The 24,703-nt window shown below is 44.7% G+C and overlaps 2 protein-coding genes across 9 annotated transcripts in view; one reads left to right on the top strand and one right to left on the bottom strand.

The window, feature by feature from the left end:
- Acox2 (acyl-CoA oxidase 2) overlaps positions 1–1,549 on the top strand; it is a 30,767-nt gene extending 29,218 nt beyond the window's left edge. Inside the window, exon 15 of the mRNA XM_042679870.1 lies at positions 1,239–1,549. Coding sequence (XP_042535804.1) covers positions 1,239–1,301 — 63 coding nt within the window. The 3' untranslated portion in view covers positions 1,302–1,549. The remainder of the gene's footprint in view (positions 1–1,238) is intronic.
- Positions 1,550–3,587: 2,038 nt separating this feature from the next.
- Positions 3,588–24,703, bottom strand: part of Kctd6 (potassium channel tetramerization domain containing 6) — a 57,767-nt gene continuing 36,651 nt past the window's right edge. For 2 of the 8 annotated variants that reach the window (XM_042679837.1, XM_042679842.1), the window contains exons 2-3: positions 8,233–8,302; positions 3,588–5,023 (exon numbers count right to left, since the gene is read on the bottom strand). In XM_042679837.1, the coding sequence (XP_042535771.1) occupies positions 4,337–5,023; positions 8,233–8,302 (757 nt within the window). In that variant the 3' untranslated portion in view covers positions 3,588–4,336. Of the gene's footprint in view, positions 5,024–8,232; positions 8,822–9,302; positions 9,647–9,676; positions 10,350–14,401; positions 14,550–16,791; positions 16,844–21,367; positions 21,526–24,703 lie in introns of those variants that run through there. The other 6 variants (XM_042679840.1, XM_042679838.1, XM_042679839.1 and 3 more) reach the window with 6 other exon arrangements.

Raw genomic sequence — 24,703 nt, 5'->3', positions numbered from 1 at the left:
GTTCTTGCTCAAAGCTAGCACTTATCACTTGAGCCACAGCTTTGTTAATTGGAAATAAGAGTTTTATATGGCCTTCCTTGCCCAGGCTGACTTCAAACCTTGATCATTAAATCTAAGCCTCCTGAGTAGCTAGGCTTACAGGTATGAGCCACCAGCTCCCAGCTAGATATTCTTTTCAGATACCTTCTCCAAAGAAAACCGTGATAACCCCCCCGCCCCCCCCCCCCCCCCCCAAAAAAAAAAACAACCATGAAACTCTATAAAAGTGATTTCCTTATGGATACAAGAAGTGAAGGCACCACTGGAGATCACTTATAAGAATCCTATTTTCCCTAATCATTCCATTATAAAAACTTTCCTTAGTAGTAAGAAGAATTAAATACAGCTATTGATTCAGTCTGTCATTTAATGAGTATTTACTGATCACATTAGTGTGCCAGAAACTAGTTAGGTATTGAAGATTCAGTGAAGAACAAGTTGTACTTTGTGCCCAAGTTCACAGTAGTATAGACAGGCAACAATAAATAACAATAACAACAACAACAAATACAAGATGAGGCTAGAGCTGTGAAGGAAAGAATCTAGACAACGCATTAGAGATGATGGAAAAAACTTATTCTGATATTGCTTATCTAATTCTATCTGCTGGTTCCTTGCCTTATAGTTCAGGTTCAATTTCAAAGAGTCTCAAAGATTAATGACTTTTATTTGTACTAAATTCCAAAAGCAAGGATAAGCTATGTCTATCTGTGTATGCGGTTAAAAAAAAAATGGCCACCTGCATACATAATTTAAAATCTACATGAGAAAGGATGTCCTTTGGAAAAAATGTTTCACCATATGTTCACACCAAAAGAATTTAAAAAATAATTGGAAAATTAAGCATCTTATGTAATGTTACTTTTTTGAAGCCGAACACTTAATTTAAAAGGAAAAGTTAGGTAGGTGCCAGTGACTCATGACTATAATCCTAGCTACTCATAAGGCTTACTTCTGAGGATCAGGGTTCAAAGCTAGGCCATGCGGAAAGTCTCTAAGATTCCTATCTCCAATTAACCAGCAAAAAACCTTTAATGGAGCTGTGGCTCAGTGGTAGAGTCATCCGTAAGTGAAAAAGCTTAGAGATTCAGTGCCTAAGTCCTAAGTTCAAGCTTCAGTACTGACTGACACAGAAAGAAAGTCAAAGTCATGAATTCTGGAAGAAATACTTTTAATAATACTTTTGTTTCTAAAAACAGAAAAATCCTGCCTATGAGAAATATATCAGACCACTGCTACAAAGTTGGAGAGCCAGGCTCTAAAGCAACCAACAGTGTTGGAGAAGCAGCAGCCTGGTGGAGCCACAGCACACAAAATGAAACGGGAAACCCACACATACAAAAGGAAATATTAAATTACGTATTTCTAGAGTCATCTTTGGAAATATGGTCTGAAGTATTACCAGTTGAAACAACATCTGGATTTACTTCAAAATAGTCCTTAGAAGGAAAAAGGGAGAGTATTGAATGTGATCAATAAACGGGCACCTGGGTGCTCACCATTTGCTCTGCTTTTGAGTGTGTCTGAGATTTCCTGTAATAAAAAATAGTACAATCTATTTAGTTAATCGTTAGAATTTTCTTTAAATATAGCAGAAGGCAATAAACTTATTAGTTACCACTGTGTCTCTTCTTATCTAACTACTTAACTATATCTTTCTTTTTGTGGTGCTAGGAATCAAACCCACAGCCATGTGAATGTTAAACACTGAGCTACACACCCAGCCCACCTGGTCTTTAGCATTTATAGTAAAAGGATACACATCCTTACACACAGTCCTCCAAAGTATAATCTAAATACAACAGGGAGCCCTAAGAATGCAACTAAGAATTAACTTTGTCAACTCTCCTGGAGTAAAAGTGATTAAAATTTCATAAAAACAGACCTAATTATCCCAATTTACACAAATATAATCAAGCTACATTCTTCCTATCATTTTCAATTACCCAACTAGATACAAAATTAAATGACATTTGACAAAATTGCAGAAAAAAAAATCTCAGCTGTCTTACTCTTCCTAATTTGTTCTTAAACAGGTACCCCAAATAAACTTATTTCCAATAAGCTAGACAAGCAAGAAACCTCATCAGTTTTTAAGTTCCAAAAACATAATGTTATACAGTTTCCATGACTGTTCAACTCAAATCATTTTACTTCATGTTTACTTAAGTTAGTTCCACAACTCCTACTAATCAGCTGGAGTCTGAAATAGGACCAATTTTCTAAAATGGTAACCTGGGATGGCTACATTGATCTACTGAAACCACAGGAATCTGTCAATAACAGGAAAGATGGAGATAGTAAAATAGGAATCATAGGTTTCTGCGTGTGGGTAACTTGCCAAATCTCAGAATAAAATGTCACACATACATGGGCAAAATTGAACATAAGTAAATGTTCTCATCTTCCTTTTGGAAAGAGAATCTGGAAATGTTCTGAGAGGAAAAAAAGTCACCTGCCTGCTCCACAGCCCACAGCCTCAGAACTGTGAAAACAGAAATTAAGTTAGAAAACAGAGAATAAGTTACATAACTTCCTTTAACAGGCATTTTTGCAAACTAGGAAGTCTTACTCATTAAGAATCTCTTCTGTGGGTAACTTCCAAGAAACAGAATCCTGCCTGGTGCTGGTGGCTCATGCCTGCATCCTAGCTACTCAGGAGGCTGAGATCTGAGGGTTAAAGTTCAAATCCAGGCCATGCAGAAAGTCCATGAGACTCTTATCTCCAACTAACCAGCAAAAAGCCAGAAGTGAAGCTGTGACTGAGTAGCCTTAAGCAAAAAAAGCTCAGAACAGCGCTAAGCCCTGAGTTCAAGCCCTAGAACTGGCAGAAAAGGAAAAAACAAAGACGTTGAAAAAAAGAGATATACTGAAATAAATAAAAGTACACGCATCTCCCCAAGTGTTCCAGATCCTTCATCCACTGAAATTCATCTCTTCTCAGAAATAAACTTAATCTGATAATAATGTACATTTGTGGTCACAAATGTAGCATGGGAATGATGTCCCCATGCTCAGCACAAGGCTGAAATAAGTCATATTCACAACTATGACAACTGAAGAAAAACCTGTAATCTTCAGTATACGTCCTATTTGAAATAATCTTTTTTTTTTTTTAATCCAGTCGTGGGGCCTGAACTCTGGGCCTGGGCACTGTCCCTCAGCTCTTCAGCTCAAGGCTAGTGCTCTACCACTTGAGCCACCGCGCCACTTCCGGCTTTTTTCTTTTTGCTTATGTGGTGCTGAGGAATCGAACCCAGGGCCACATGCATGCAAGGCAAGCACTCTACCACTGAGCCACCTTCCCAGCCCTGAAATAATCTTTTCAATGGAATGTCCTCTCAAATATGCACTCTTTAAACCAAGTTCTGTCCATCCCTGTTTTAATTACATAACAGTGTTCTTAGGAACTATACTCAAGTTCCACTGAGCCCTCTCAAATCCAATCCAATATACAACTACAGGATGTATATACTGAGATATAAATAATGACTACTTTGAATGAGGAATGAGTTTCTCCACATAATAACAACAAATAAATACCATACTAATTTTCGTAGTTCACTTTTTTATTAGGCTTTTTTTTTTTCCTGGTCAACAGTACACTTGGGAATTATACTGTACCAGGCATAAGAAGATTTCTACCACAGGGACATTTTGTATTCAGAATCCAATATAAATATTTCTAGTCAGACATTTCCATGGCTATATATATTTGGTTGCTTGATTTATATGCATAGAAAGAAACAGTTGTCATAACTGTAAAAAGCAGTACTTAACAAGTACCTTTAAATGATTGGAAGTTTTCCTTTAATATTACAATACTGCTTATTGGCTTGGAAACTAGGTCGCCCTACATGATACTTTGATTTTTTTTTTTCCCTCAAAGGCATCATGAGAAAGTATTCCCCTCATTCTTTCATTCCTGTATTTTTAGCCTTCTAGTTGAGTTAGGGACCATTTTATCAGAAATCATTTTAGCACTGTAATAATAATAACAATAATAATAATAAAAAGCTCTGTTAAGGGTAGATTATATACCATAATGATTTTCAGACTTCTTTTTATAAAAAAGGTATCTGAAGACTCTAAACAGGCACATGCATACTCAGGGTAAAGGGAACAAAACCTGGAGGAGACTGCCAATCCACAAAACCTTCTGGTCCTCAATGCCTTCAAATAAATACAAATATTTTTAAAAAATCAGGAAAAGAAAAAGCAAAAGCAGAAGAAAACAGAAAAGCAGTCTCTTCCACTTCCTGGAGAGTCTGTTTCAGGAACTTCTTGGGCCTGAAGATTAGTCCTCTGTCTTCCGGGCCAATCTGCAGAAAGTCCAGTTGTGTTCCACTGTGTTCTCATTGGCCCGCTCACTCATGTGATGTACCCGAGTGTTACGGATTGTGAACCCTTGTTTTGTAATATACTCCATCAGGTGCACCCGGAGAGACACTTCCTGGTGATAATCACAAGGTCCAAACGTAAAGGAAACCTGGCAGTCTCTGGTGTCCATCATGTGCTTATTCCACTTGGTAAAATAATTGGAGATGCCTTCTAGTAAGGAATGGACCTTGGTGGTGATGGTTAACTGAGTTATGATGACAGCCACTGGATTGGAATACTTGGAAAGCTTCCGAGTACTAGAGAGCTCCACAACCTCTTCAAAAGTATCCATAGGATACAAAGGCTTAGGGTCATTGAGACACTGAATCAAGGGCTCAATCTGGTAAAAATCTGCTTCTTTCCTAAGCAGGTCAAATTCCTTAAAATCCAGGGGTAGGGTCAGCTCTGAAGTTCTTAAGAAGTTGAGGACATATCGGAAGAGAGGCCCATCTCGATCAATGAAGTAATTGCCTTGAGGGTCTCGAGCTGTGGGGAAGTCTCCCCCAAACATAGCTCCAAGCATGGAATCCGGGTAACGCGTCAGTGTAGTGAGGGACGTGGTATACAAGTGTCCACCTACATTTAATGTGACTGGGTCAGTCATCTGAAATTTTCAAAAACATCATCAGTCACCTGAGGTTCATAAAATCTGAACTTCGATGAATAAAGAACAATAACAATATCAACAAAGCATAGGAGTCCTTCGGACTCTACCAGAGACGGTAATCCTATAATGCAAAATAACTTTACTCTCAGTAATAAGCCCACTCACATGAGGGGATCTAACATTTGCTTCCAATAGGAAGGAAGAAGGATAAATCCAATCCTTTAAAGATTTACTCAAAGATTAGAGGGCATGACCTTCAGAGCCATATAGTTTCAGGCCCAGATCTAGAGTCTTCAAATCAAAATATACTACAGGAAGAGAGAGGACAAACTAAAATATCATATTTTGTTGCTTTGTTCTAATTAAGGAAAAAACTTCAATCTTCTTAACTCAATTTAACATAATACAATTAAAATGATCTAATAAAGACAAATACTTCCAAAATTTCTAAGAAAAGCAAGTCATCAAAGTGTGTGTGTTTTGTGCCAGTACTGGGGCTTGAACTCAGGGCATGGGGTACTGTCATTTTGGTCAGTCATGGGGCTTGAACTTAGGGCCTGGTTTCTGAGCCTGGGCTTTTTTGCTCAAGGCTAGTGCTCTACCAGCATAAACCACATCTCCACTTCTGGCTTTTTGGTGATGAACTGGAGCTAGGAGTCTCATAGACTTTTCTTTTCTAAGCTGGCTTCAAACCTTGATCCTCAGATCTCAGCCTCCTGAATAGCTAGGATTATAGATATATGCTACCAGCACCCAGCTTCCCTTAGATTTTTTGCTCAAGGTTGGTCCTCTACCACTTTAAGCCATACTTTCATTTGCAGCTTTTTGCTGGTAACTGGAGCTAGGAGTCTCACAGACTTCCTTTTCTGAGCTGGCTTCAAATTGAGAACCTCAGATCTCAACCTCCTACAAGCATGAGCCATTGGTGCCTTGCATGAAACTTTTTTTTTTTTGTTAAAGGGCTTGAACTCTGGGCCTGGGTGCTGTCCCTGAACTCTTCAGCTCAAGACTACCACTCTACCACTTGAGCCACAGCACCACTTATGGTTTTCTGGTAGTTAATTGGAGATACGAGTCTCACGATTTTCCTGCCCAGGCTGGCTCTGAACCATGATCCTCAGATCTCAGCCTCCTTGAATGGCTAGGATTACAGGTGAGAGCCATCGGTGCCCAGCTCGAAACATATTTTAAAAATAAAAACTGGGGCTGGGAAGGTGGCTCAGTGGTCAAGTGCTTGCCTTGCATGCATAAGGCCCTGGGTTCGATTCCTCAGCACCACATAAGCAGAAAAAAAGAGCTGAGGGACAGCGCCCAGGCCCATAGTTCAGGCCCATGACTGGACCCCAAAAACAAAAAAAAATAAATAAAAATAAAAATAAAAACTGTGGAGCTGGGAGGGTGGCTCAGTGGTAGAGCGCTTGCCTTGCATGCATGAGGCCCTGGGTTCGATTCTTCAGCACTACAGAAGCAAAAAGAAAAAACCCGGAAGCGGTGCTATGGCTCAAGTGGTAGAGCGGTAGCCTTGAGCTGAAGAGCTGAGGGACAGCACCCAGGCCCAGAGTTCAGGCCCCATGACCGGCCCCCCCCCAAAAAAAAAATAAAATAAAAACTGTGCAAGTTTAATTCTAATAGCTTGGCACTTTCCCTCAGCTCTTCAGCTCAAGGCTAGCACTCTACCACTTGAGCTACAGCGCCACTTCCGGCTTTTTTTCTTTTTGCTTATGTGGTGCTGAGGAATCGAACCCAGGGCCTCAGGCATGCAAGGCAAGCGCTCTACCACTGAGCCACCTTCCCAGCCCCCTCCTTTTTTTTTTTTTTTTGTCGGTCGTGGGGCTTGAACTCTGGGCCTGGGCGCTGTCCCTCAGCTCTTCAGCTCAAGGCGAGCGCTCTACCACTTGAGCTATAGCGCCACTTCCGGTTTTCTGGTGGTTTATTGGAGATAGGAGTCTCATGGTCTCTCCTGCCTGGGCTGGCTTTGAACCGCGATCCTCAGATCTCAGCCTCCTGAGTAGCTAGGATTACAGGCGTGAGCCACCAGCGCCCGGCTCCTTTTTTTTTTTTTTTTAATGCTATTATTACCAGGTCATAAACTCTGGTCCTTGTGCTCTCACTTGGCTTTTCTGTTCACAGCTAGCACTCAACCACCTGAACCACTCCTTCATTTCTGGCTTTTTCTCTTTTTTGGCTGATAAACTGGAAATAATATTTGTCTGCCCAGGCTGGCTTTGAACCTCAATCTTCAGAGCATAGCCTCCTGAGTAGCTAGGACTGTAAATGTAAGCCACTGACACTGAGCTTCTAATAACTTTTTCATGGAAATAATAGTTCTAAACACTAAGTTAAAATATACACTTTAGCTAACCATATAACCCAAAAGCTAATAGAGGCTTTAAATTTCATTATCTAATAGTATATTCACTTTTGTAACATTAATGTTGCAAGCTGACCTTTAGAGAAGCAAGCTTCTCTAAATAACACATACCACTGGCTTTAAAGTTTATATTAAGAAAAAAAAAAGAATCTTCAGGTATTAGGAAAACAAATAATTTCTTACCAGAGGAAGAGAAATAGGGAGGGAGACAAGCACACGCAAATGTGCAAATGGGGCAAGAGGCACAGTCAGATCTAACTGCTAATGCCCAACCACAAGGAAGCTTCCTCATCCCATTACCTTCTGGGCCTTCCAAGAGTTTTTTGAGCAAGATACTCCAAAGACCAAATTCCCTGTACCCCTAAAGTAAGTGATTACAAAAAGTCACTTAACCATCCAGGCAGCGGTGGCTCACGCCTGTAATCCTAGTTACTCAGGAGGCTGAGATCTGAGGATCGCGGTTCAAAGCCATCCTAGGCAGGCAAGTCTGTGAGGCTCTGATCTCCAATTAACCACCAGAAAATCAGAAGTGACATTGTGGTTCAAAGTGGTAGAGTGCTAACCTTGAGCAAAAAGAGCTCAAGGACAGAGCCCAGGTCCTGAGTTCAAGGCCATCAAAAAAAAAAAAAAAAAAGTCACTTAACAGTCTGTATTGAATCTGTATCCATTAAAACACCAAAACAAACAAAAATGCCCTCCAAAGTCATACAAATAAATAGGAGGGGCAGTTTGCACAATTCCTAATTTTTATCTGTATATATTATACCTAGGATGCATCAGGAAAAAAGAAACAAAAGCAAGTTGCCAGCTTTTGAGTGAGCCACCAGCCACTCACCATATAGCCCCAGTCTCCATTATCCATCTGCTCCAGCGCTGCGTCTCCAGGGGCCCAGATTCCAGGGAAACTTTGGAAGGAGAAAATGGATATATGATAGCACATGTAACTCTATAAACGGCAAATAAAGCTCTTACCACCCGACAGAACAGGCCAAGTACCCAATACTAAAACCTACTCCAGAACTAGGCACTCAGGAAGCTTGAGGCAGGAGGATCACAAGTTTGAGGCCAGCCAGGCTACCTGGTTAGATCTTGTCTCAGAAAACAAACATATAAAACAACAAAAACCTACAGTGCAACAAAGATCTGAGAAGAAAACATCCCTCGTCTCCATGCTCATCCTCTGGAGCCCATAATACACAGGGCAGGAACTCTCCTATACTCAGAAAACATGCAGCAGCATGCAAAGTTAACTGCTCAAATCTTGTCTCTCTTCTCTAAAAATCTAATTTTAAGAATTTTTGTACAAAAACATCATGATTAACTTCTACAACTTATGTCATGACAAACCCATGATTATTCTTTGTCAGAAAGGTCATTTACAGGAAAGGGAAAACTTCATCAGCATTCCAGCAGCATAATCTAAACATCTCAGTAAAAACATGTAACACCATAAATGTCCAAGACATCAAGGTCAATTTCCAGGGGAAAGACATCAAAATAGTATTTATCTTTAAAAACAAAACTAATTATACTTCAATAATGCAGTATTTCTTTTTGTGTAATAGTCAGAACAAATGGAAAGCAACTGAAATGACAAACTATTAGCATGGGGGTAAAAGAACCTCACAGGGGGCTGGGAAGGTGGCTCAGTGGTAGAGCGCATGCCTTGTATGCCTGAGGTCTTGGGTTCAATTCCTCAGCACCACATAAGCAAAAAGAAAAAAGCCGGAAGTGGCGCTATGGCTCAAGTGGTAGAGCGCTAGCCCTGAGCTGACGAGCTGAGGGACAGCACCTAGGCCCAGAGTTCAGGCCTCACAACTGGACCCCCCCACAAAAAAAGAACCTCACAGATCAGTCTGAGAGTCAACCAGCCAGTACTTGCAGCCTTAGGAAAATGACCAATACCTATATAGTAAGGATGCTAGTTTGAATTTGTCTTGCTTTACACTTCAAGAGGATTCCCAGTCTTCCAGCTACTGAACTGCCAAAGCCAGTTCCCTCTCATTCCCCAAACCAACCTGCAAAGCAACCTGCAAAGTTAAATGACAAAAGCTCTGGCAAGTGATGGTCAGAAACACTGACTTGTCAGTATTCAGCCAGTCTTTGAGCAAATGCACTTTTCCCACTTTTAGAAAAATCTGGCACACAATTCTCAGAACAAGCCCAGGCTACAGAAGATCACAAAGGCTCTTTCTCAAAAGGTCACTCAGGCATGTAGAGAACATTTGCATAGCACAGCATGGGCTGAAATCGGAGCCTGGAGCATCCATTTTCTCTACCTTGCAAATTCTTCAAAGCAAAACAAGCTAAAATGTGGAGCAAATGAGGATGCAGTCAGTTTTTATTCTTTACACTCAGCAGTTGGATGTAGATAGGCCTCTACATGCTACAGGATAAGAAATGAAACAAATGTCAAACTCAGGGCTCTTGTGACAGCCTTCCATTCCTCTCACTTGCTTCACAAACAGAACCAAGAAATATGCTTTACCAGTCTGTCTTGTCAGCCTCTGATTCCATTCCTAATAACAACAAATTGGTAGTGATTTGAAAGGTCAGTCATCCAAAAATTCTGGTAAATGCTCATCTTTGGTATTTTCTCCTTACCCAAAGTATTCTTTCATGAAAGCTTCAATAATCAGTCATTTAATCAATCTATTGTAGTTCAACCATGTTGGGAGGGAACACCTATGTGCAATGTGAACACACAGAAAAGGAAAAGTACAATGCCTGCCCTCAAGGGGCTTTCACTCTACAGAAGAAGGAAAACACACAAAACTGAAAACAAAAGGAATTCCACAGCGCCATAGATAGATGGCTTGGCAGGGCCTGTAAGGAAGAAGATTCCAAATGGGAAAATGGAGAACTCCGGGGAAGGGTTCAGTCAGAAGAAAATTTGCACAACCAGAGAAGGGACTCTAGAATTAAAGAAAACATTTACACAGCACGTGAAAGTCTTTTATCCTCATGGGCTAAGCCAGTAGGCCCAGCATAGATTATAGCCCCCATTTTAGAGGTGCAAAACAGAGAAACAGGGTGGATTAAATGGCTCAAACTCTACCACTCAAAAGTAAATTTGTTTACTATCATTTGAAATCGGGGCCTTAAACTCACAACTGGTGCTCTACTACTGGGCCTATCCTCCAGGCCTTCTTTGTGGGGGTTATTCTGGAGATGCAGTCTTCTCAGATTTTTTCTGCCCAGACTGCCTTCAAATCTCTACCCTCCAGACCTCAGCCTCCTAAGTAGCTAGTTTTGGCCTAGACTTGAGTTTCTGATTCCTGGTCTACATCTTTCCATAATATCTCTCTTGGATAGAAACCTAAAGAACAGAATCCAAGAAAACAAGACACTGAAGAGAATTAATTTGAGACTTACTATAGCCACCTATTAACTATATTTACCTACTGTAAGATTTACTTTACAGGGGGTAGAGAGGGGAAGGGATGGTATGGGGAAACAAAAGAGGAGGCAACAATGCTTGATAAGAAATGTACTCACTATCTTGCCCATGTAATTGTAACCCCTCTGTTTGGTATTTTCACAATAAAAAAAAAAAAAAAAAGATTTACTGGCCTGGGAAGGTGGCTCAGTGGTAGAGTGCTTGCCTTGCATGCATGAGGCCCTGGGTTCAATTCCTCAGTACCACATAAGCATAAAGAAAAAAGCTGGAAGTAGCACTGTGGCTTAAGTGGTAGAGCGCTAGCCTTGAGCTGAAGAGCTGAGGGACAGCGCCCAGGCCCAGAGTTTAGGCCTCACGACCGGACCCAAAAAAAGATTTACTTTACAGTAACTCTTCCTAATCAAACAATTATAATGGGTTTGTAAAGATTCCTTAAGAATAAGGAAAAATGGCAGGTACTTACTCATATGGCTGTTGCCTGGTTTCAAGTGACAAAGAATTCTAATTCAGCCTAGTGGCTCTTACCTACAATCCTAGCTTAGGGTTCCAGACCCAAAGCCAACCCAAGTAGAAAACACTGTGAGACTCCAGTTCCAATTAACCAGCAAAAAGCTAAACTGGAGGCACAGCTCAAATGGTAGAGCAACTGCTGTAAGAAAGAAAGTCAAGAGTGAGAACATAAGACCCTGAATTTCAAGCCCTGGTACCAGCACTAAAAATAAATAAATAAATAAAATCTAATCTATGAATTATCCAAATGGCCAATAAGAAATGGAAAAACAAAGACAAAAGATGAACAAATACCAATATAACAGTTGCTATGGGGGCTGGGAAGGTGGCTCAGTGGTAGAGCGCTTGCCTTGCATGCATGAGGCCCTGGGTTCAATTCCTAGCACCACATAAGCAAAAAGAAAAAAGCCGGAAGTGGCACTGTGGCTCAAGTGGTAGAGTGCTAGCCTTGAGCTGAAAAGCTGAGGGACAGCGCCCAGGCCCAGAGTTCAGGCCCCACGACCGGACCCCCCCCCCCCCCCCCCGAACAAATACCAATATAACAGTTGCTATGGGGGCTGGGAAAGGTGGCTCAGTGGTAGAGTGCTTGCCTTGCATGCATGAGGCCCTGGGTTCGATTCCTGAACACCACATAAGCAGAAAAAAGCCAGAAATGGTGCTGTGGCTCAAGTGGTAGAGTGCTAGCCTTGAGCTGAAGAGCTGAGGGACAGCGCCCAGGCCCAGAGTTCAAGCCCCACGACTGGCATAAAAAAAAAAAAAAAAAAAACAGTTGCTATGTCCACTACCACTAATCGTTTTCCAACTTCTAAAAAAAGCAAGTTTTTGAGCAGTAATACTAAGTAAATTAGCAAGGTATCAGTGCCTCACGCCTGCAATCCTAGATACCCAGGAAGCAGAGATCTGAGAATCAGATTGGCTCAAAGCCAGTCTGAGCAGGAAAGTCCATGAGACTCTTATCTCCAACTAAATGCCAAAAAAAAGCCAGAATTGGAGCTGTGGCTCAAGTGGTAGAGCACTAGCCTTGAGCAAATAAGCTCAGGGATAACATTCAAGCCCTGAGTTCAAGCCCCAGGATACATACACACAGGACACACACACACTCAAGCCCTGAGTTCAAGCCCCAGGATACATACACACAGGACACACACACACAAGCCCTGAGTTCAAGCCCCAGGATACATACACACAGGACACACACACACACACCACACACAAATTAGTTGAGACTCCTGAAACTGCTCCACACAGGATACCCGGGCGCGCGCACACACACACACACACACACACACACACACACACACACACACACGCACGCACACACACACTCAAGCCCTGAGTTCAAGTCCCAGGATACATATACACAGGACGCGCGCGCGCGCACACACACACATATACACACACACACACACACACACATTAGATGGGACTCCTGAAACTGCTCCATGGCAAAAAGCCTCAGCTTTTGCCTCAGAAGACGATAACAAAAGCTCAAGATAAGTAATTCAGGAAAGCAATTACCTGATCTACATGTGCCTGTGTTTCTTAAAAAGCATCCCAAAGCCTTCTTGTGCTTGTATATAAGATCTCAAAATAAACACAAGTTACTACTAGTCACTTTCATTAACAATGACTAAACAATCTAAAAAGATCAAATTGTTTATTAGTAAGCTCAATGAGAAAAACAGAGTATTGGTTTAAATTTTATCTGTCTACTCCTTACAAACATCCTCTGTAGAGATTCTTGAACACAACAGCAGCAGCAGCAGCAGCAGGATTCCTGCTTAGCCAATAGCTGGATTCTGAATTTATGACCCAACATCTCAAGACTATGGCAGATGAATGAAAACATAATCCAAAAGAATTTCCAGAACACCTTCAATTTCTTCTACTAAATCATTTTCCAGAGCTGCTAACAATTAGAAAATGATTCATTTGCTTTTCATCTTCTCTCCCTCCTGGCCCAGTCTCCAGTGGAGGGCTTAATGAAAACTTTACAGGACCACAATTCAGGCAGTGGAGAGAAGAGCTGCAAATGGCCCTACTTTACTTGAAGTAAAAGAAACATCTAATATTTCAGATAATTCATGAGAAATGGAGATTATGAGGGCAACATTTTTTTAATCCTTTAAAATGCTTTTCCTTACTAAATATCACTAAAGAGGCAGTGAAAGTAACTGAGCACCATTATGAAGTTCAAAGGCTTTCTGACCTTGTAAAATCAGTTCACCTTAAAAGATCTGACCTTTGGCCCAAATAAAATTCTTGTAACAGCACTGGAAATTCACTTGTATATAAGCATAAAAGGTTACTGAAGCTAATATATAAATTCTGATGGTATGTTAGATAATTAAAGACCTATTAAAGGATGGAGCCAGGCATCGGTGGCTCAAGCCTGTAATCCTAGCTACTCAGGAGGCTGAGATCTAAGGATCATGGTTCAAAGCCGTGAGACTCTACTCTCCAATAAACTACCAGGAAACCAGAAGTGGCGCTGTGGCTCAAGTGGTAAAGTGCTTGCCTTGAGCTGAAGAGCTGGGTGAGAGACAACGCCCAGACCCAGAGTTCAAGCGCCACAACCAAAAAAAGAAAAAAAAGTAAAGAATGGATATGTTGAAAAGGGTGATACAGATCAAGCACAAATACTTAAAGATAATAGAAATAAAATATAAGAGTAACTAAACAAAACCTATTACCTGAAAAAAAGAATGCATAATACCTAAAAGAAATTATAATTTTTCTAAACTGGCAAATCTGAAGGACTTACAACCCATTAAGTCAATTAAAAATTAAATAATTAATTTAAAAATAACCTAAGAATCCCAAAGTTATCTTCCTCACTACCAGAGAACTTATGGATAATGACAAACACAAGTCGTCAAGAGTTTTATAATTTTTGCTATAAACTAAGAATCAATATTGCTTATAACAACCTACACATTGCAGTAAAAGTCTCCAAATCTGAACAAGTAAAAATAAAAGCTTATGACCACTCTTCCCAGTGATTCCATGTAACCTTTAAAACTGCTTTTCTACTGAAACCTTTGTGCCTGGCATTCTGAAAAGGAGTCAATAAATTCTCTCCATCTATACTTACCTTCAAAATTGCCTTTGTACTGAGTTTCTCTGTTCTTGAAACGTGGGAGTTTGAAAGTGAAACACTTTTTTATAGTAACTAGTTCAGCCACATCTAAAGGAGTCTTTGGAGTTAATATCCACGTACAGGCCAGCACAAATAGCCAGGCAGACAAGAATAATGTAATTACAATGTCAGATTATCCCTAACTACACTGCTGCAGAAATGGATCCTCTTTTTAAAAATAATAGTAATCCTTTTCACTCTCTTCTTTCTTAAACATATTGTCTAATAGAAAAGTTATAGATTGAAAAATGACCTACAATGTTAAAAAGACAAGTCACAAAATCTTAAAATTCCTCTTCTCTTCAGTTTCCATGGGCTAATAATACCACCTTGCCCAAAGTAAGCACACCACTGAAACACAAGGATAAAACCCTGCCCATAGGTTAACGGATGTTGAATAGGGTTCTGAAGTCACATGCAGGTTTCAAAGGGCACAAAGAAAAGAGAACTAGGGCTGGGGGAGAAAGACCAGTACCCCAATTCTGCATCCTTCCTAATTAGAAGGGCCTGTGTAAACCACTCCTCTTTGGGGGAAATGGAGAAAATAGCAAAATGATGACTACAAAACAAACATTGTACGAATGTGAAAATGCCTGTAGCAATAACGTACACAAAATTTCTGAGGTAGACTGAAAAACAGCAACAAAGAAGGACTCCTCCCCTCCATGTGCTCCCAGTCTCACAGATCCTCCTTTTCCAAGACCACCCCCACGAGGGAGAGCTGCTAAAACGGCAGCCAGTCCTTTTCCAAGGCCTCACACATGAGCACTTGATTCAGAACTTCTCTGCATGACTCAGGACGGTCGAATCCAAATAAATTTCTATATTCCACAGACACCATATCAAAACGATGGGCACTGGTGGCTCATGCCTGTAATCCTAGCTACTTAGGAGGCTGAGATCTGAGGCTCGCGGTTCAAAGCCAGCCCGGGCAGGAAAGTCCGTGAGACTCTGATCTCCAATAAACCACTAAAAAGCCGGAAGTGGCGCTGTGGCTCAAGTGGTAGAGTGCTCTCCTTGAGCTGAAGAGTGGAGGTCCAGAGTTCAAGCCCCGCGACTGACCAAAAAAAAAAAAAAAAGTCAAAATACATAAAAAATATACGTATCAAAATCCAAGATCCAGTGGGGGTACATATAGGATGGCCCCTGAGATGCCTTTCTGTACTAAGGACTAAGGCTTGGGCTGCAGTATGATTTGTGAGAATTCAAATGGCAAAACTTAGCAACAGCATCTATAGCAAGCCTGGCCGGTCAACCAAAGGCAAAATAAAAAAATAAAAATAAAAATCAAGTATCCGGAAGGACTGATAGCTTTCAACTAAACACAAGTTCTCCAATCCTACCAGCCCTGCTCACAATCACCTTATTTCCCTTTTCCTAGCTACACATTTGTTCATTTAAAAACATCTCAGTCTTGGCCTCAGGCCTGTGCTATTCCAGGATCATTCATGTAACGGAGGGGCATGGGGGGGGGGTGCATATGCCAGGGGGTATGGTGGAGACAGATGCCACGGCTACTCCCCATACATTCTCGGTTGGACTGTCTTCCCAAGTGTATTTGCTTCTCGGACCTCCTCCATAACAAAGTCTCACACACGAACTGGACTTCTAAGTGTGGTCTTCCAGAACCGAAACACCCTAACTTCCGCAGAACATCTCAACAAGCGGTCGGTCCCGTTCCACGTCCCCGTCCCACCCCAGGCACGGGCTCCACCCCGGCCGGCCCGGCAGGTGCTGCCGGGGGGCTCCGTCACCGCGGCCGGGCATCGCCGCTGACAGCAGGCATTCAAAGTGCCACCTCGGGAATCGATCTGGACGGAAGAGCACTCAGCTGCAAAATCAGCGTGTCTCGTCGGGGCCGGGGAAGCAGCGGCAGCACGAGCCCAGCGGGAGCAAGGCTCAGAAGCCCTGCGGTGTGCGTGAAACTAGGGCAAGCGGTGGCTAATTAGCGCCACCGAGAAGAAAGGGGGAAAAAAAATCATTGTGGAGCCGACCCCGAGCGTCCCCGTCCGCGCCGCGCTCCGCGGCTGCCCCACAAGCGCAGCCCCGCAGCCGCCTGGTCTCGGCGCGGGGCGGACGAGGCTCCGGGCCCGGGCAGGGGCGGGCGCACCGCAGCCCCCAGCCCCCGGCCTGCGGGGCCGCGCGTCCCGCCGGGCGGGCCCCGGAACGTCCGCCCAGGCCGACCGGAGGGCAGCCCCGCCGCCCCGGAGCGCGCGGCCCGGGCTCCCGCGGCCCCTCCGCGCGCGCCCCCGCCCGGCCCGGCCCGGCCCGCTCTCGGCCCCGCCGCCCCGGCCGCCCGGCCCTCCCGAGCCCCGGCCCCACACGCCCGCGCCCGCCCGACTCACTGCGCGGCCGCGGGGCCGGGAGAAGCCGGCGGCCGGAGGGCGCGAGCGCGGGGACGAGCGAGCCCGCGCCCGGGAGCGGCGGCGGCGGCGGAGGGGACGACTGAGCCCGCGCCCGGAGTTGCGGATCCAGCTGCCCGCGCCGGGCGGCGCCTTCCCAGCAGAGCCGCGGCGCCACGAGCGCGGGCGCCCCCTACCGGCGGCGGGGCGCGAGAGGCCTGGGAGCCGGGCGTCCTGGGAAATGCAGCGGGCGCAGGCTGAGCGCCGCGGATCAGCCCGGCTTTACCGCAGCCCCGAAGCTCCGCCCCGAGGACCCAGTTCCGCCCCAGGCCCCGCCCCCTGAAGCCAGCCCCGCCCTCTGGCTCCGCCTCCGCCTGCAGTCTGGGGTCCTCCCAACCCCGCGGCCAGGCCTTCCCGGGTCCTCAAGGCGGGTTTGTATCAGATGTTTCTTTCCAATCAATCCACAGGCTTCTATGGACCCCACTACCTGTCAGGCCCAGAAGTACAGCGGCCACCAAGACCACGGCGAGTCCCTGACCCAGAGTAGACAGAACACGATCCTAGATGTTGGGAGGGGCAGTAGACGTTGGTGGAGAATAAGGGAGGGGTCCCCGGCTTCATACTAGGTGGACAAGGAAAACTTGTAAGCCAGGCCTGTGGCCACAACCACTCCTGGCTTTGAGGAAACCCGTGGGCCACCTCTCCAGCCTATCAGGCCAGTTTAGGTCAGCCAGATGGGGAGACAGAGCCAGCTTCAGCAGAGAAAACGACCTGTGCAAAGGATCTGAGGCTCCAAGCCACTCAGTCTTAGACGAAGCTGGCAGGAATACTGTTGCCACTGCAGCAAAGAGAACAGGCTGCAGGGGAGTGACCTAAAGCCTCCAGGCACAGAGCTGTGCCAAATTCCACTCACTTTCACCTAGCTAGCTTGCTGTCCCCTTCCAGATGGGACAGGGAGTTGCTTTTGCCATTCAATGGCCTTAGAAACTCACCTGGGCATCATTTTCTGCACGTGTACAAGGAGGTCCTCAGATTGAGTTTTTATTGATAAGATCATATTGATATTTGGTTTTTGTCCATAAACTCAAATTGGTAGATTAAATAACATGCTTCGTTGATATAACTGAATGTTGTCACATTATAATGTGCCCACAAAAACTAGGGAGAAGCCGGGCGCTGGTGGCTCACGCCTGTAATCCTAGCTACTCAGGAGGCTGAGATTTGAGGATCGCGGTTCAAAGCCAGCCCGGGCAAGAGAGACCGTGAGACTCTTATCTCCAATAAACCACCAGAAAACCGGAAGTGGCACTGTAGCTCAAGTGGTAGAGCGCTCGCCTTGAGCTGAAGAGCTGAGGGACAGCGCCCAGGCCCAGAGTTCAAGCCCCACGACCGACAAAAAAAAAAAAAAACCTAGGGAGAGCTGGGCACCGGAGGCTCACGCCTGTAATCCTAGCTACTCAGGAAGTTGAGAACTGAGGATCGCGGTTCAAAGCCAGCCCAGGCAAAAAAGTCCCCGTGAGACTCCTATCTCTAATTAACCACCAGAAAACCGGAAGTGGCACTGTGGTAGAGTACTAGCCTTGATCTGAAGAGCTAAAGGACGGCACCCAAGCCCAGCGTTCAAGTCCCATGACTGACCAAAAACAAACAAAACAAAACAAAACAAAAACCTAGATGAGGACACAGAAATATATGTGAAGATATCTACCAAGTGTTCCTGGAACCACACAGAAGTATAGTTGAACGTTACTGTTTTACTTCTTTTTTTTCTGGCAGTCTCGGCTTGCCTGACTTGCACTTGAGCCACACCTCCAACCCTACTTTTTGCTGGTTATTTTGGTGATGGGGTTATTTTAGAGATGGGAGTTGCATAGACTTGGAACCATCATCCTCTAGATCTCAGCCTTCTGAGTAGCTACGATTACAGGTATGAGTCACATTCAAGTATTCCTTATTACTTAATAGTCTAGACTTCAATTTCTAGAATATGTGCATATTGACTTTATAATCATAAAAATTCAGTATGCTTGGGGATCTTTGGTTTTTGTCATATGAGTGACGGAACCCAGAGCCTTATAAGCTCAGCATGTTTCCTCTACTGAACTAAACCCTGGCCCAATCACGAGTTTTATTTTTTACAAGATAACACTGAAATTATCCAAGACTCGGCACTTCAGGATTTAGTGCCACTAAAAGTATAGAATTGCCTCTGGTATTTGCATGTGTATGTGTGTATGTGCGTCCACCTATGTGCCAGTCCTGGGGCACTGTCCCTGAGCTTGTTTGCTCAAGACTAGTGTTCCACCACTTGAGCCACTGCTCTCCTTCCGGCTTTTTGGTGTTTAATTAGTCTCACTGATGATCCTCAGATCTCAGTCTTCTAGCTAGGATTTCAAGTATGAGACACTGGCACCCAACTGACTTACTGGTATTTTGGGGAACTCATTTGGTTTCTGACGGCTTTTGTTTCCCCAAATGACTGGATTGACTATGGTTTTGTCTGACCAACTTCTTCATTTAGGAAAAAATTTTTTTATCAGTATTGTTAGCTCTATTTTCAAACTCAAACATTTCAAAACTTACCAAGTGTAGTTTGTTTTGTACAATAATATAGCAAACTTCATGACTCCTTTCAGTTCTAATAAGCCTCTTGAATTTAGTTTAGTATATAATCAGAATGTGCAAGTCATAACAGTTTGAATTTCCTGTCTAGTCTTATTTTCTCTTGTGTGTGTGTGTGTGTGTGTGTGCGCGCGCGCGCGCGCGTGCCAATAGAGGGGCTTGAACTCACTTAGCTTTTCTACTCAAGGCTGGAACTCAACCACTTGAGTCACACCTCTATTTCCTTTTTTCTTCCTTGCTTCTCTGTGTTGACTGACTCCCCTGCAGTGTTGAATAGCACTGGCAATGATGGGCTTTGCAATCTTGTTCTTTACTGCCTCTAACATTTTACTATTAAGTACAATATTTGTTATAGATTTTGATGGATCAACCTTTATCAGGATTAGGAAGCACTGTTCTACTCTGAGTGTGCTGAATTTTTATCAAATGTGGAATCCCCCTTCAATGTAATGAATTACAGACATGGGTTTTATTATAAAACCATCTATATAATAACCATTCCTGATGCTCTTCTTTTTTTTAGTTACTGATGGATTCCATTTGCTAATATTTTATTTAGGATTTTTACATACATATTTATGAATGAGATGTCTACCATCTTTCTAAGTTATTCTCTGCTTCTGTGCTTTTGTTATCAAAGTTTTCTGGACTTCTTTTTTTGGGGGGGGGGATCCGGTCATGGGGCCTGAACTCTGGGTCTGGGCGCTGTCCCTCATCTCTTCAGCTCAAGGCTAGAGCTCTACCACTTGAGCCACAATGCCACTTCCGGCTTTTTTCTTTTTGTTTATGTGGTGCTGAGGATTCGAACCCAGGGCCTCATGCTTGCAAGGCAAGCACTCTACCACTGAGCCACCTTCCCAGCCCCTCCTGAACTTCTTAAATGAAATTAGCTGGTGTAGTGCACACCTGTAATCCCAGCACTAGGGAAGTGGAGGCAGGAGGATCCTGAGTTGGAGGTCAGCTTGAGTTATACAGCGAGACCGTGTTTCAAAAAGCAAAATGAGCCAGGCACCAGTGCTTCTTGCCTGTAATCCAGTTTGAAGCCAGCCTGGGGAGGAAAATCCGTGAGACCAGCACCATTTAACCACCAAAAAGCTGGAAGTAGAGCTGTGGCTCAGGTGGTACAGCACTAGCCTTGAGTGAAAAAACTCAGGGATAGCATCCCCTGGGTTCAAGTGCCAGGGTTGACCTTTTTTAAAAAAAAAAAAAAAAAAGCAAAGCAAGAACAATATTCACGGGCTGGGAAGGTGGCTCAGTGGTAGAGCGTTTGCCTTGCATGCATGAGGCCCTGGGTTCAGTTCCTCAGCACCACATAAGCAGGAAAAAAAAAAAAAAGCCAGAAGTGGCGCTGTGGCTCAAGTGGTAGAGCGCTAGCCTTGAGCTGAAGAGCTGAGGGACAGCGCCCAGGCCCCACAACCGGACCCTCCCCCCCCCACCAAAAAAATGGAAGAACAATATTCACAAGAGAAGCATCCCTAAAACTGGGATCTTCTGTAGTTTGACTCTTCCATTGAACTCTCCTGTAAACACCTGGATCTCTTGTTTGAGGAGATTAAGGGAGAGTTACCCTGGAAGCTGTTTTACTCCATAGAGCTCATGGTCGCCAGCTCATGGGAAAGACCAGCTTGTGTTCTGCAATTCTCCCCCACTTCCCCTGTGTCCCTGGGCTTCTCTTCTCAGGTGGACTGCAAGTCTGAAGGCTCCAAGAGATTCCTGGATGATCCTTGTCTTCCAAGGCTGATAAGGAGTGAACCAGGCTGGCCCAGGGTGAGCTCTTCTTATGGCAGCTACTGTGTGGGCATCAGGATAAATGCTGGGTGAGCCACAGGAAGCTGAGAGTGAGTTCTTGATCGTCCTCTTCACTGAAGACTGGTGGTGCTCACTTCCCATAGGTGACAGAACATTGCTTCTTCAGTGGGAGCTTCCTGGTTCCCTCCTCTAATGATTGTGCACTTACCTGAATTGCACAGTCTTCTAAGACAGTTGAGGAACTCTGCCTCCCATCTAGGTGATTCCCTCTCTGGGCTCTGTGTCCATCCTCAGTTCTGTCTTCTGGCCTAGGCTCAGATGTTTCAGGCTCTCTCTTTCTACCCTCTCCATCATCAGGTAAGCCTCAGGACTCTGACACTGAATGAAGTTCACACTCAGTGTCTCTCCTCTTTCCTCTGTTGCTGGGTTATCTCCCTCCTTCTGGCACCCCAACTCCCTTTCAACCTAGTCTCAGGACTCAACCTCCCCACCCGAATTGGTCTTGCTAGGGGCACCAGGACTTCCCTTGGTGCTGTGCAGAGCTTCCTGGACCTCTGTGTGCCAGGCTTCTGCCCACACCTCCTGGAGAAGCCTTTGCTTTAGCCTTCTGGATACCATGTTCTCCTCCTTCCTCTGCAGCACCTCCTCTCAGACTCAGGGAGATGCTTTTCCCACCCTTTATGCCTAACCAAATTTCTGTCCAATGCTATCCTGTCCTCTCTGTCTATGCTTCCCTGTGGACTGCCTTCGCCATCACCCTGGATTCCATTCGTCTCTAAGCAAAGGTTCTCAGATCCATACCTCTAGCTCAGCCCCCTCTCCTGGCTTCCAGGGGTACAGACATTGAATATTCTGTGGCCTGACTGTGCTAGGCCCTACCTTTCATCTCTTGCTACAGATATCAATGGTAACAAATCACCCTCCTACTTTTGTGGGTCATGGATTTGGAAGTAGGGTGTATCCATAAGCTTGCAGTCCAGATGACCCCAAGGGCTGCAGTCCTCAGAGAGCTGAGATTTCACCTTCAAGTTCATTCACATGGCTTTTAGCACAAGGCATTAATTCCCTCATAGAAGCCTCTCCTGACAAATGATAGCTGACATCCCTAGAGCAAGGGATGGAAGACAAAAGCCACTTTATAAGCGAACCTTGAAAGCAACATACACCTATGGTCTCATAAAGCAAGCCTACTATAGTGTGGAAAGGGTAAGCAATGGAGAGCAGCACAGTAGGGTTTACCACACCTTCCCTATAACACAAGGGCTTTGCCATTTTACTGGACAGAAGAGAGACTAAGGAAGAAAGACAAAGTCATTGACCAAGGCTAAGTGTGGGAGAGGAGATTTGCACACAGCTCTCTCTGGCTCCACGTGGTTTTCTCCTCCTTCACAGCCCACTGTCCCATAGTCCACCACCAATCTCCTCACCCTCAACATATGCAAACCAGAGCTTTCTTCCACCACCCCCAAACTTCCCAGGTCCTTAGCTCAGCTCTGCAAATGGCGCCACCATCCTCCATCTGCCTAAACCAATGGCTTTGAGTCATCATGCTCCTCTCTCCCCCTCACTTCTCTGTGCCAGGAAACCGAGGCTTGCCAAGTCTTCCCCCTCAGTGCAGCCTGGATCCTTGCCTCCTTCTCCCTCTTCCTCTTCACCACCATTGTGCTAGGCTGGGCCACCAATGTGTCTGTTCTGGACATCTGGAATAGCTCTCTCACTGATCTCTCTCGTTCTCTGTCCCCCATGCTGCCCATCTGTCGTCCTCTCTCCAGCATGAGTCACCTCAGAGAGCATAAAGCCAGTCAAAGCCAGTCGTGTCACCTGCCTGCTTTCCACCCCTGCCTGGCTCTTTAGAACCCAGTCCAAAGTGCTGTCCACTTGTCCCGCCACCTCTCTTGACTCTTGCTCCATCCCCCTGAGCTCCCAGTCTCCCTGGCCACATGTCAGTTCCTGGGACCTGTCACCTGTTGTTTTTACCTCAGGGCTTTCCATTATGCTATGCCTAGAACACCATTGCCCCTGCCCTTGGATGCTTATAACCCTATCCTTAAGGGTCTCCTCTTCAGGAAGGCCTTTGCTAACTCCTCAGCTATGACTCCTATAGGACCTGCCCTTCCTGCTCCCCACCTCCCTGCTTCTTAGCTGGCCTGTGAGCTCCCAGGAGGTAGAGGCTACATGTGTTATGGCTCTTAACAGTATCCTAAAAGAAGAATGGGCCACATATGGTCCCTGACACTAGCACATATTCAACAGCTCACAGCACCTCTCATCTCCACGTCTTTGTGAATGCTGTTCCCCAGGTAGGCATGCCCTTCCCTCTGCTCACCAGCTAACTCCTGTTCACTCATCAATTAAGTTGTCAGAGATAGTAAATGAGGAGGGGATGCTCAGTTAGAGTTCAGATAGACAATTTATAATGTTTTAGTATGGCATGTCCCAAGTATCGCATTAAATACAAGCACCTTGTGTTTTATCCAGCAACCTAATCAGGAACCAGCACCACTATCCTCCTCCTTCTAGCCTCCAAATTAGTGGTTTGATCCAGTGCAATGGTGGTTGAGATGAAGAGGGAGAAAGAGATCGGACCTGGCCTCCAATATCACTCCACTAACTTTGATCAACCATTTGCTCTGCTTGCTCCACTGGGCAGGAATATTTTGTTGTTGTTTCGAGAGTGTGTTGCATGCATGTGTGTGTGCACACACATGTATATACACATACACTACCCTATTTCTGGTACCTCCTTCTTCTTCTTCTTTTTTTTTTTGATCATAGGACTTCCTTGACTGGGCTGGCTTGAAACCATGATCCTCAGCGCTCAGCATCCTGGGTAGCTAGGATTACAGGCATGAGTCACTGGTGGCCAACTCTTCCTGTGTTTTTGAAATTGCCCATGGCCACCTATATCTGACAGAAAAAATTGTGTCTTAATCTTCGTTCGGAGACTTTTTCACCCGTAACAACACTCCATACCATAGATTCTCAAGACTACATAGTAAAGAAATGAAAGAGCAATGATGAGAAACAAGTTCACCAGACAGCCAAGGGAACTGCTGCCAGAATAGCATAAATGCCCTGGGCTCCAGCTTTGCCTGACAACTTAGCTCCCCCTTAGTCTCTTAGCCTCAGAGCATCTAGATTACGGTGGGGCTGGAGTGAAACAGGAAACACTGGGTCCCATTGTGGGTTTCCAGCCTCTTGAGTCGTAGAATGGGAGCCTCTGTGTGGAGCAAGGTGGGTATCAGCTTGGGTTAGCCATGGGGAGAAGCTATGAGGATGTCCCAGATAGAGAGGAACATCAAAAGGCAAAGGGGGAAGGGTGTGTGTGTGTGTGTGTCATCAAAAGGCAAAGGGGGAAGGGTGTGTGTGTGTGTGTGTCATCAAAAGGCAAAGGGGGAAGGGTGTGTGTGTGTGTGTGTGTCATCAAAAGGCAAAGGGGGAAGGGTGTGTGTGTGTGTGTGTGTGTGTGTGTATGCTACTCTGGAGTTCAAGCATTCAGCCCATAGTTGGCCACTCACATTACCTTCCACAACTTTTTCAAAAC

The sequence above is a fragment of the Dipodomys spectabilis genome, unplaced genomic scaffold (assembly GCF_019054845.1).
Source record: "Dipodomys spectabilis isolate Male_0828 unplaced genomic scaffold, ASM1905484v1 ptg000054l, whole genome shotgun sequence".
Lineage (NCBI taxonomy): Eukaryota > Metazoa > Chordata > Mammalia > Rodentia > Heteromyidae > Dipodomys > Dipodomys spectabilis.
Note: the sequence above shows the minus strand (reverse complement) of the source record. Positions and strands in the feature narration are given on the sequence as shown.